This window comes from Ailuropoda melanoleuca, chromosome 12 (assembly GCF_002007445.2).
Source record: "Ailuropoda melanoleuca isolate Jingjing chromosome 12, ASM200744v2, whole genome shotgun sequence".
NCBI classification, from domain to species: domain Eukaryota; kingdom Metazoa; phylum Chordata; class Mammalia; order Carnivora; family Ursidae; genus Ailuropoda; species Ailuropoda melanoleuca.
The window spans coordinates 33,901,354-33,912,760 of NC_048229.1; the positions used below are offsets into that span (position 1 = coordinate 33,901,354).

The 11,407-nt window shown below is 55.4% G+C and overlaps 1 protein-coding gene across 1 annotated transcript; it reads right to left on the reverse strand.

The window, feature by feature from the left end:
• Window positions 1-1,602: 1,602 nt before the first annotated feature.
• Window positions 1,603-10,139, reverse strand: CEACAM16 (CEA cell adhesion molecule 16, tectorial membrane component). Its single transcript, XM_034639005.1, has 5 exons — window positions 9,994-10,139; window positions 8,168-8,565; window positions 7,572-7,847; window positions 6,330-6,608; window positions 1,603-4,170 (listed from the first exon to the last, which is right to left on the reverse strand). Exons 1-5 carry the CDS (start codon window positions 10,137-10,139, stop codon window positions 3,767-3,769), a joined length of 1,503 nt encoding a protein of 500 aa, XP_034494896.1. The 3' UTR covers window positions 1,603-3,766.
• Between the last annotated feature and the right edge of the window lie 1,268 nt (window positions 10,140-11,407).

The window sequence follows — 11,407 nt, forward strand, 5'->3', positions numbered from 1 at the left end:
CGAGGTGTATCTTTATTGTTCATCTAACCAGGAACTGACCTTCTATTGCAACCAGACCAGTTTCTCTCTTTTTATTTTTTAAGATTTTTAAGTAATCTCTACACCAACGTGGGGCTTGAACTTACAAACCCGAGATCAAGAGCCCCATGCTTTACCCACTGAGCCAGCCAGGTGCCCCTCTTTTATTTTAGATATTAGATATGTAGATATTAGTCTCTGTCTCTTATCACACTTGCAAAAAGTTTGTCTAGTCCATCAGCAGTTTCAAGGAAGCAGCTTCAGGTTTTATTGACTAACTCTATGTTTATTTTGTATTTCATCCATTTCCGCTTTTTACCTTTTTACATTCCTTACCTTTGTTCTTTGGTGTATTTTGTGAACGTTTTCTAGTTTCTTGAGTGGAAAGCTTATTTTGTTCATCTTCAAGCTCTTTTTAGCATTCCCGTTGCATTTAAGCCTTTAAGGCTATCATTCTCCCTCCAAGTGTGGCTTTGGCCATATCCCTCAGGTTTCTATATCTAGCGTTTTCACTGGCATTTGATTCTGGTTGGTATTTTACATTGTAATTGCCTCTGTAATCCAAGGTTTATTTAATTTACATTTGGGGAATTTTTTTCAACTGTGCATAAACTTTGGGGGAGAGAGGGCTGTAGCTTTTGATTTGATATCTACTTTTATTTCATTACTATTTCAAATAATATATTGACCTACCATGTAAGCTTGCATTTGAAGGGCTCCAAGGCTAATAAAGTGGTTTGAAAAATTCTAGTCTGCCCTAAGCCCACACCCTTTTGCTAATGTTCAAACTGAGGGTCTAATGAATCCATGGTAAATCGTGATCCAGATTTCATAACCCTTATTCTGGGGCTCTTTCCACCCACCATCCCATCTCAACGTGGCCACCCTCAGAAAGGCTCTGTCTTGAAAGTTTCTAGGAAATATCTCTACTAGGCCTTTCTATCCCTGCCCAGACATCTCTTTCTACCCCAAGCCAAGTCCGTGATGCCCATTTCTGACCAACACCAAGAGTCTGTCTCTAGTCGACCATCTTGGCTGAGTGGGGCCTGTGGCACAGGTCCTAGTAGTGACAGGAGTTAGAAGACACACTTTCTCTGGCTCCCAGTTCCCCAGTCTCACCCATCACCTTCACACTACCCCATTTGCATTTAGAAGAGGAGGGGGGGCGCCTGGGTGGCACAGGGGCACCTGGGTGGCACAGCAGTTAAGCGTCTGCCTTCAGCTCAGGGCGTGATCCCAGCGTTCTGGGATCGAGCCCCGCATCAGGCTCCTCCACTATGAGCCTGCTTCTTCCTCTCCCACTTCCCTTGCTTGTGTTCCCTCTCTCACTAGCTGTCTCTATCTCTGTTGAATAAATAAATAAAATCTTTTAAAAAAAGAGGAAGGAGATATTTTTAGGGTTGTGCAGGTGATGTTTGAGAGTGACATGGGGTGGGGGAAAATGCCAGGACAATGGAGGACACAAGGGAGCATCTTTGGTTAAATAGAAGGAACCCTTCATGGGAGATTTGGTCATTGCCTGTCCTGGCACGAGCAGACTTGCTTTAGGGCCCAGGTGTAGTGAGGTGCAGTAAAGGGGAGGGCCATGTCCTACAGAACCCAGCTCTGTTTGGTGTCCCAGGGAGGGGCAGTCTTTGGCCCACTGGGAAGAAGGACCATCAGATATAACCTGGGGAGGGATTTGTCTCTTTGTCATTTAGGCATCCCTGTCACGCATGCCCCTAAACTGAGAATAACCCCGGGTAGGGAAGGAGGTGAGTGTGGCCACCAGGAAATTGCAGGGTTGGCGGTCATAGAAGGAGAGGCTGACACATGCATGTGTTCACCAGGACGTTTATGGCCTCTGTGGCTCTCCAACAACTCAGTGAAGGAGTAGGGCCCTGTCAGTTCTAACTCTAGTGTGGAAGCAGGAGAACGGCCGACCACAGTCAGTCTGGCATCCTCACTGGGAGCAAGTGGTCCTCCAGCCAGGGGGAGGAGATGGGGGGGCATGGAGGGTCTGAAGAGCTCTTCTCTCCGAGGTCCCCATGGCCACAGCTGTGCTGCTACTCCAGGGCTGAGGGGGGGATGGGGAAAAAGGGTGGAAGAGGCTGTCAGGGAGTTAGAGGACCAGGTCCCAGTGTCCCCACCCCTCCTGCTCCCTTGCCCACTCCCAGCCTCCCACTGTCCCCCCCCCACCCCATGCTCAGCCTGTGCCAGGTTCAGGTTCAGGAGGTGGCGTTGGTCCTCATGCAGGGGAGGGAGGTTGACTGTGAGAAGAGAGACAGGGTGAAAAGGAATCCCAGGCCTTCATGGGGGGGGGGGTGGCCGGCTGCCATTGAAGAGCATTCTGTCTCCAGCACTGACCTGAGACCAGGGTTTGATGAAGGAGGGTGTCTAGGGGATACCTGGCAGTGATTGATTTCCTGATCCTGGAAGCTTCCTGTCTGAGCTGGGAGATGCCATCCCTGACTCAGGGCTTCTAAAAGTACCTGGTCTGATGCGGGAGGTGAGACTCCAGACTGGAAAGTGACCTAGTTCCCAGTGTCTGAGAGCTCCTGGTCTAATGGGATGAAACCTGCCTCAGGGACATGGCCTCTTGGACCTCCAGGGATGCCTAGTCTGATGGGGGTTGACCTGGTCCCTGACTTTGGAAGCTCCTTGTCTGATGTGGGAGATACGGTCCCTAACTCTGGGAGCTCCCAGTCTGATGGAGGAGACCTGGCCCCTGACTCTGGGAACTCCCAGTCTGATGGCAGAGACCTGGTCCCTGACTCTGGGAGCTCCCAGTCTGATAGAGGAGACATGGTCCTTGACTCTGGGAGCTCCCAGTCTGATGGAGGAGACATGGTCCTTGACTCTGGGAGCTCCCAGTCTGATGGAGGAGACATGGTCCCTGACTCTGGGAGCTCCCAGTCTGATGGAGGAGACAAGATCCCTGACTCCGGGAGCTCCCAGTCTGATGGAGGAGACATGGACTTTAACTCTGGGAGCTTCCAGTCTGATAGAGGAGACCTGGTGCCTGATTCTGGGAGCTCCCAGTCTGATGGAGGAGACATGTTTCCTGCCTCTGAGAGCTCCCAGTCTGATGGAGGAGACATGGCTGCTGACTCTGGGAGTCCCTACTCTGATGGGCAAGACATGGCCTTCAACATCTGGGAATTTGCAGGCTGATGGGAGAGACATTGTTCCTGAACACTGGAAACTCCTAGTCTGAGGGAGGAGACACAATTCCCGCCATCTAGAAGCCTCTATCCTAATGGAGGATTTCACTTTGAGAGAAAAATTCCACCTGCTGATGGTAGAAATTCAGTCCTCACTCTTACTGTAATGCAAAGGATGAAACACAATCCCAATTGTCGAGGATTTCCCAGTCCAAAGAGGGAGGTATGATCTACCCTCATCCTAAACATCTAGTCTGATGGGGAGGTAACTCCCCTCATTCGCCCATTTCTCCAATATAGTAGCAGAGGCAGTATCTCCTGTGTTTGGAGTCTACCCATCTGCCGGGAAAAAGGATGTCCTACCCTCAGACTATGTCTCCTCTTTGAAAACCTTCTGGTGAACCTCTCATATGAGAGAGAAGGCAGGGAAGCCCCCCGTAGTGGCCTTCAGTCTGACGCAGGAGGCCTGTCTACCCTAGTCTAGGTCATCAGTTGGACAGAAGAGGAAAGAACTCCATTAGGAGATCCCCCAGTCAGACGGAGGAGACAAAGCCCCTTCTTCCAGCCTGATGGGGAGGCATTTTCGACTTGACCTGTTTCCCGGTCTATGGAGGAGGCAAAGTCCCCTTTTGGGAGCCTCTGTCTTTAAAGATTGACTGTCTGCCCCCTCTGGCGCACTCACGGGCCACCTGCAGCTCCACGTCGAGCGTCTCCGTCTTGCCCTGCAACGTGATGGTCTTGAGCGTGTAGCGGCCGGCATCCGTGAGGTTCAGCTTCTGTACCAGCAGCGAGCAGTTGGCGAAGGCCGCTTCCCGGCCTGTGTGCGCGGGGCCTGCAATCCAGTTCCCCGACGGCAGTTGGCTGAGCAGCCTGTTGGGCTCCGAGGCAGGCCCGCGGTACCAGGCATAGACCAGCAGGTCCTTGGGGTAGCCCTGGACGGTCAGTGTCACGTCCTGGCCCTCCGTCGGCTTGGTAGGCACAGGCACGATTGTCATGACAACCGCTGCCGCTGGGGAAAGAGTGCGGGGGAGGCCGGCTCAGCTGGGCCTGCAGGGGCCTAGCGTCCCCCTCCCCCCTCAGCCGGCTCATCCATGCCTCCCCACAACTGGCGGGTGCTCCCCTGGGTGGGGTGCTGGGAAGGAGACAGAAGAAGGAGCTGACTTGGGTGGTAATGGAGGTGGGTTTTGGGTCCGGACAATGCCTGCCAGGGAGGTATGTCTTCCCCCAGAGACTGGGAGACCCCAGGGGGTGGGGGCCGTCTCTCCCCCCATTAGACTAGGAATTTCCAGCCCTTGGGGGATATTTCTCCCATTTAACTAGAAGGCCCTAGAGTCAAACCATGTCTCCTCCATCAGATTGAAAATTCCCCAAATATAGGGGCCATGTCTCCCCTATCAGATTGGAAATTCTAGAATACGGTGCGGGGGGGGCGGTAAATCTCCTTCATCAGACTGGAAATTCTCAGAATATCTCATCAGATAGTTGGGAGTTGTGCACCCCAGGCTGTATCTCTTCTGTCAAACCGACAGATCTCAGGATGTGGGGGCAATAGTTTATCAAATTGAAAGTTTCCAGAGGGTGGGAGGCCATGTCTCTTCCATCAGATTTGAAATTCCAGATTATTGGGCTGGGTCTCTCCAATCAGCCTGGGGACCCCAGAAGTTGGATCAGGGGCATGTCTATCCCATCAGACTGGAAATTCCTAGAAAGTGGGGGGCTTATACTCCCCCATCAGATTGGGAGTAACCCAGAGGTGGGAACTGTGTCTCCCCCATCAGACTAGGAATTAAAAAAAAAAAAAAAGGACCATGTCTCCTCAAGACCACATTTCTCCCATCAGACTACAAAATGTCCCCAAGTGTGGACTGTCTCCTCCATCTGACTGGAAGCTCATTGAGGGTGGGTATCATGTCTCCTCCATCACTACTTGAAACCCATGGAGTGTGAGGTGTTGCCTCTTCTCTCTGACTGGCAGTGACTTGAGTAAGGAAGTCCTGCTTCCCTATTCTGGGATCAACTCTCCAAGAGCAGAGACCACGTTTCCTCCATCAGATCAGAGTCCCCCCCCCATGGAGGCAGGGGGGTGTTTCCCTTTCCTCTGTCTCTCCCTGGCACCTGCCACAGGGTTGCTGACCATTCAGGAGGCCCTTGGGGGCACGGTACCCGCTCCCTGCACATACCTGCACACTTGGACACCCCCCGTCTTGGCCCGCACGGGCAGGGCTTGGGGCAGCACCTGAGGTCATCTGGTATACCCCCCTGTCTCTTGCCAAGACCAGCTGCCAAGGCCCCGGGGGGGGGCAGGAGGTAAACTTACCTCTGGGGATGCCATTTCTGCTTTGGGTGAAAGAGTATCCACCCTTTGGATGAGACCCGGCCTGTTAGTAGGAGGGAGGGGGGAGGGAGGGAGGGAAGGACGGTTCCCACTGTCCCTGGGGGATGGTGGCCACTTGGGAAGGAACCAAGGCAGAATCAACGAGGCCTTGGTGTTCAAAGCCACCCCCCAGGGGATGAGAAAGTGTCCCCTGAGGATCTTGATAGCTCTACAAAACACCAGCTGTGTCTGCACCCCCCCGAGCCCCCAGCTTGTTTGAGGACAGAGGCAAGACAGTGCCTCCCTGGCTGTGTTTTTCCACTTGCCAACAACTGGCTGTGATTTTCCATGTGTGTGTGTGTGTGTGTGTGTGTGCGCGTGCATTTGCACACACAGTCATCTGGGCCAGAGAACTGCATCATCTAGCAGGCTGCGTGGTGGCTCGGCTGTCCGCGTGCAGGGACTGGGCCGCGCTCCTCCGCAGCTGTGTGGGCTGAATTTAGAACAGGGGCACGTGCAGGAAGGGACGTCTGAATGTGTCCTTGCTCTGCCCCGTGCACAGTGCGGACAGGTGGCCCCTTTCTCACTTTGCCACCCCTCAAGGAAGGGTCTGATTCCTCGTTCGTTTTCCAGGTGACAAGGTATGGGCTGTCTCCTTCTGTCACCTGAACGGAGAGGGGGTCCCCCCGACACGCCACTTTGTCACTTGGCCAAAGAATGGGTGGAGACTCTCTTCCTTTCCCATTATCTGCTGGGCGAAGGGTACCCTAACTGTTGGAGCAGTGGCCAAACCTTATGCGGTCCACCCGGGGCTCCGTGGGTAGGAGGTGGTGGTCAGGCCGGGGGCGACTCACCAGAGAGCTTGACCACCACTGAGGCAGATCCGGAAAGCAGGGTCTTGGGGTTCTTAGCAATACACGTGTATGTGCCCTCCTGGGCCGCGGTCATGCTGCTGATGTTGAGGTGGTCTCGCCTGTTCTTGAGGGCCCGCCCGTTGAAGACCCACACGTACTCGGGCTCCGGGCAGGACTGGGACACACACCACAAGGTGAGGGACGTGTTGAAGTCAAGCTTGATGGTACAGCCCGTGCGAGTGGTGGAGTCCTGGAGGATGGCCACGCGTTCCGGGCCAACTGTGGGGGCAGGAGGGAGAGAGACGGGGCAGTGGAGGGACAGGGGCGTAGAGGTGGGCACCCCTGGCTTCCTTTCCACCAGGCTGGGCCCCTGGGAAGACGAGGACCTAGTGGAGGGAGAAAGCTCTGGTCTTTTCGGATCCCACACAGATCTCTAACTTGCTCTAGGATCTCGAGAATCACTTTCCCCTTTCAGGGGATCTGTTTTCTCTTCTGTAAAAAGAGGACGTGGGGCCAGACAAAATTTCAAGATATTTTTGAAATCTATGGTCCCATTAAAAAAAAAAAGAAGAAGAAGACCAGACTATTTGTTTCTCATAAGCCATTCTAAGAGTCTAGAATTCTAGGGCTCCGGGAGTCAGTGCTTCTAGTCAATGCTTCTAGGTTCTAGGGTTCTAAGAGTCTAGAAATCTAGGTTTCTAACATTCTAGGATCGGGTGGCTCTAAGATTTTAGAATTCGACTCTAAGATTCTAAGAATCTCTGCTTCTAGAGTTTCTAGGATTCTCAGAATCTGGAATTCAGTGCTGCTTAAATCCAGAATTCCCTGGTTGTAGGATTCTAGGCTCTAAGTTTTTCTACGGCAGCGGCCCTTGCGTACCTCTGTGATTTACTTGCCCCGGATTCCACACTGCGTGTCTGCTGCCCCTGGAATGACTCCGTGCTTTGGTTACATTTTTTTAGTCTCCCCTCCCACGCACCACTCACTTCCCGCCTCCCTTTCAAAACCCACCAGCCCTGTGTCCCTTCCTGCAGGTATTGCTTCAGAGTGAAGGCTTATTCCTCGGGTGGTTTTTAGTCCTTAGCGAGATGGGGTGAGTGCATTTTAAGAGGGATCCCTGACTCCTAACCCCCGCTCACCTCCTGACTCACTGTGTGCCTTTGGGCGCCCTCTCCTGGCCTCAGTTTACCCATCTATGAGGTTTGGGCACTGGGTATGTCTAGGGGATCCAGGAGGACTCACAGTACACGGTCAGGTTGATGGGCTCGCTGCGGCTGACACTGACCGGGTTCCAGACCTCGCACTGGTAGGCTCCAGCCTCCTCCCTGCGGACGCCATGCCGGGTCAGCACCCGGCCGTCGGGGGACTGGCCGAGGCGGATGGCGATGGGCAGGGCTTCGCCGTTGAAGAACCAGCGGACCTCGGCGGGGCTGGGGCTGCTGCACATCAGGTGCAGGGTGTCTCGGCGCTCCACCAGTGCCGTGTTGTTGGCCATGACCACAGGCTGGGCCAGGATCTCTGTGGGGCGAGAGACAGAGGGGGAGGGGGCCGGGCACTGCCTGCTCCCCCAGCCACCCCCCTCCCCAGGCCAGGGGCGTGGCTGGATCCTGGTGGTGTTCCTGTACCCCCAGCCGAAGGGCAAAGAATGGGATAGGAGGCAGGTGTAGTCCTGGAAGCCATCCTGAAGGAGGTGAGCATTTTAATGTTATTTTTGTCTTTTTTTTTTTTGATGGTTTTACATTTTTACTTTTTTTTTTTTTTTAAGAGGGATTGGAAAGGATGCAGGAAGGCTGGCTGCGGCAGAGGATAGTCCGGAGCGGGGAGGGGGTGTGTCTCACCATAGACCTGCAAGTGTCCGTAGCCCACCTCCGTCTGCAGCTGTCTGTTGAGAGTCTGCAGGATGTAGGTGCCCGAGTGCCCAGGCAGGACGCCCTGGATGTCCAGGCCGCCGTCGGGGCGCACGGCCTCCCGCCCCGTGTGGGCCGGGCCGGGGATCTCGTCGCCCGTGCTTATGATGTAGCTGGCCACCAGGTAAGTCAGGCTGAGAGTGGGCCCCGCGTACCAGTTGTAGGCAAGCAGCTCCCCCAGAAGCCCGTGGACAGCCAGTGTGACGTTGTCCCCCTCGGCTGGCTGGGCAGGCTCGGGGGTGATAGAGATCTCGGCCCCCACACTCAGGAAAGCGGCTGAGGAAAAGGAGCCAGAGGGGTTGGACGAGGCCGGCTTGACCACAGTCCCCCTTCAACAAAGGAGGAGACGTGGGCTCCCAGCCCATGGGTTCCTGGTACACAGTAAGTTCTCAGTACATGCTAGCCAGTCATAGGGTCTCAGTCCTGGAGTAGGCCTGAGGATTGAATTTGATGGGCTGTGCCAAGGATCTGGCACGTAGCATGTCCTTAGCCCACAAGACTGTTAGATTTCATGGGGCGCTGAGGGTTTTCCCGGGGCGAGAGTTACCAAACAGAGGATTTACACCATCGGGCGGGCCCGCCTAGCCCCCGGGACCCGGCTTTCAGTCCAGTGCTCTTCCTCTGCCTCTCCAGGTCTGACCACAGCAGAAAGTAGGGGTGTGATGAATGACTCCACCCTTTTCCTTTCTACCCCGGGAGATAAGCCCCAAACCCAACTAGCTGGTCAGGGCTGTTTGGGTTTGAATTGTGTGCGGTTGGTTGCCTGGAATGGGTGGCTCTGTCTGGTTTCTGGTACTTTCCAGGCTGATGGTTAGGGGTGAGGGCTCTGGGTCTAGTCCTCAGCCCTGCACTACTAGCTGTGTGACCCCAGCCAGTGGCCTCCCCTCTCGGAGCCTCAGGTCTCTCGTCGATGAAGTGGGGGTCATGAGTGGGCCTCCTGCCTAGTGCGATTGTTCACACATGGAAACCTTGAGAACAGCTCCAGGGGCACGGTCAGTGGTAGCCAATGCTGCTTATTCTGACCTTCAGACGACCCCGTGAGCTTAGCCCATTTCATAGATGCAGAAACAGGCTGAGAAGGGGAAGGCGACTGGCTGCTCAAAGCCACGTCGTCCTCAGGGAGAGGCAGAGCTGCTGGCCAAGCTTCCGTGGCTCCCTGAGGCTTTGCCACGCGAGTGAAGGAGGTTCAGTGGCTCCTCTGCCTTAGCCGAAGCCCCGATCTTAGAAATCTCGGAGGTCCGCCCCGCAAACCCGTCTGGGCGGCTGTCCCCGGCCAGCCCCACGCCAGTGCCTCCCGGAGGAGCAAGCGATGCCCTCCCTACCCAGCCTGCCGGACCCCTGGCTCCCACCTGCCCTCTCCAGGGCCGGGGTCCCTGCCCTTCCCTGAGGCCATCGGGGGGGGGGCCGAGGTCGTGGGGGGCGCCGTTCCCGCTCACCACTGAAGAGGAGCCAACTGCACCCGGCCAGCACCATCTTTCGCCCCCAACCTGGTCTTGAAGGCAGCGGTGTTGGCGTCCCAGTGCTCCGGGGCCCTTTCTGGTGGAGACCTGGCTCTGTCTGGCGCGGGACCTGGGAGGGTTCGGTGATTTGGAGCCGGGGGAGATCACCTGAATTTGGAGGGATCGAGTCACCGAGGATCTGGGGCCCCGTGTGGGTACCAGAGCGGGTGTGGCAGGCACGGGCCAGGGGCCACGACCTGGCCCGGCCTCCTGGGGCGCTGCCTAACCTTCTTTGTGCCAAGGGCCCGGGTTTGGTACCTGCGGAAGAACCAGGTCGCCGGGGAGGAGGAGGCGGAGGCCCGGGGGAAGATTTTAGGGCACTTCTTACCCGGGGCCCAGGCCTCGGCCTCCCTGGTGAACTCAGGGGTCACCGAGGGATAAAACCCATCAGCAGTGACTGTCATTTCCTAGCCTCTGCGCCGTGGGAGACCTTCAGCTCTCTCGGGGGAGGTCCTGTGAGGTGGGCACTGTTAGAACCCCTGTTTGCAGAAAGGGAAACTGAGGCACAGGCTCTGACTTGCCCAGGTTCCTGCAGGGAGAGGGAATTTGAACCCTGCTCTGTCTCTAAGGCCACCCAGGGGGAAGGATGGTGGGGTGGCTGCACATTTTCTTTAGGGCTCTGCTCTCTACTGGCCTCCGGTACTGGGCTGAGAAACCCACATTCTCTCTTCCCTTCCTCGGTCTTGTTTTCCCTGTCTGTCAAGTGTGCATGTGGAGAGCTTGGGGCCAGAGAGAGCCCGCTTTTGACCTTGGCTCTGCACTTACCTGAAGTGGGGCTGGAGGCAGCCCCTTGCTGAGTCTCCATTGCTGCTCTGAGAAGCAGGGCTGAGCACAGACCCTACTCCGGTTTGTCGAGAGCGGTTAATGCGATGGCCAGCACCGGGCAGGATGGGGCTCGCACACGAGGTGTGGTTGGTGTGACTGTTATTAATGGGGCAGGCCCTGGACTTGGTCCACTGTCCCCTACCTCCACGACCCTGGGCAAGTTATGGAGCCCGTTGGGCCTCAGTGTCCTCATCTGAGAAATGGGAATGATGATGGTACCCACCTCATAGGGCTGTTTTATTCAACCAATATTGAATGAGCATCTCCTGTTTGCCGGGCACTGTTCTAGGTGCTAATAGATAAAGTCCCTGCTCTTGTGGGGCTGACGTTCGTGGGGTAAACAAATTAAATACAAACTCTGGGGCACCTGGGAGGCTCAGTCGTTAAGCGTCTGCCTTCGGCTCAGGTCATGACCCCAGAGTCCTGGGATCAAGCCCTGCATCGGCGTCCCCACTGGGCAGAGAGCCTGCTTCTCCCTCTCCCTCCACCTGCCGTTCCCCTTGCTTGTGCTCTGAGATAAATAAATAAAATATTAAAAAAAATAAAATATAAACTCTATTCCATATCAGACGGACCTAAGTGTAGTTGGGGAAAAATAAAGCCCGGAAGGGGGTTTGTGACTTGAATTGGAGGTGGGGGAGGGGATCAGGGATGGTGTCTCTGGAAAGATGAGGCTGGCAGAGGCCATGGGGGGTGTGGGGGAAGAGTGTTTTTGACAGATGTGTTCCCATTCATGTCTTGATGGCGTCTGGGTCCCGGTCCTTCTCAGGCCCTAGCGGCCTGCGTCCGGGCAGGAGCCGTATCTGCGGCACACCCGTCCTGGTTTGTGCCTCCTAGCTTGCCCCGT

Coding starts and splice junctions, on each gene's coding strand:
- CEACAM16 (XM_034639005.1), bottom strand. CDS start 10,139: ATGACAGTCACTGCTGATGGGTTTTATCCCTCGGTGACCCCTGAGTTC. Junction 8,566..9,993: donor GCGACCTGGTTCTTCCGCAG/GTACCAAACCCG, acceptor CCTTTGTTGAAG/GGGGACTGTGGTCAAGCCGG. Junction 7,848..8,167: donor CGGACACTTGCAGGTCTATG/GTGAGACACACC, acceptor CTCGCCCCACAG/AGATCCTGGCCCAGCCTGTG.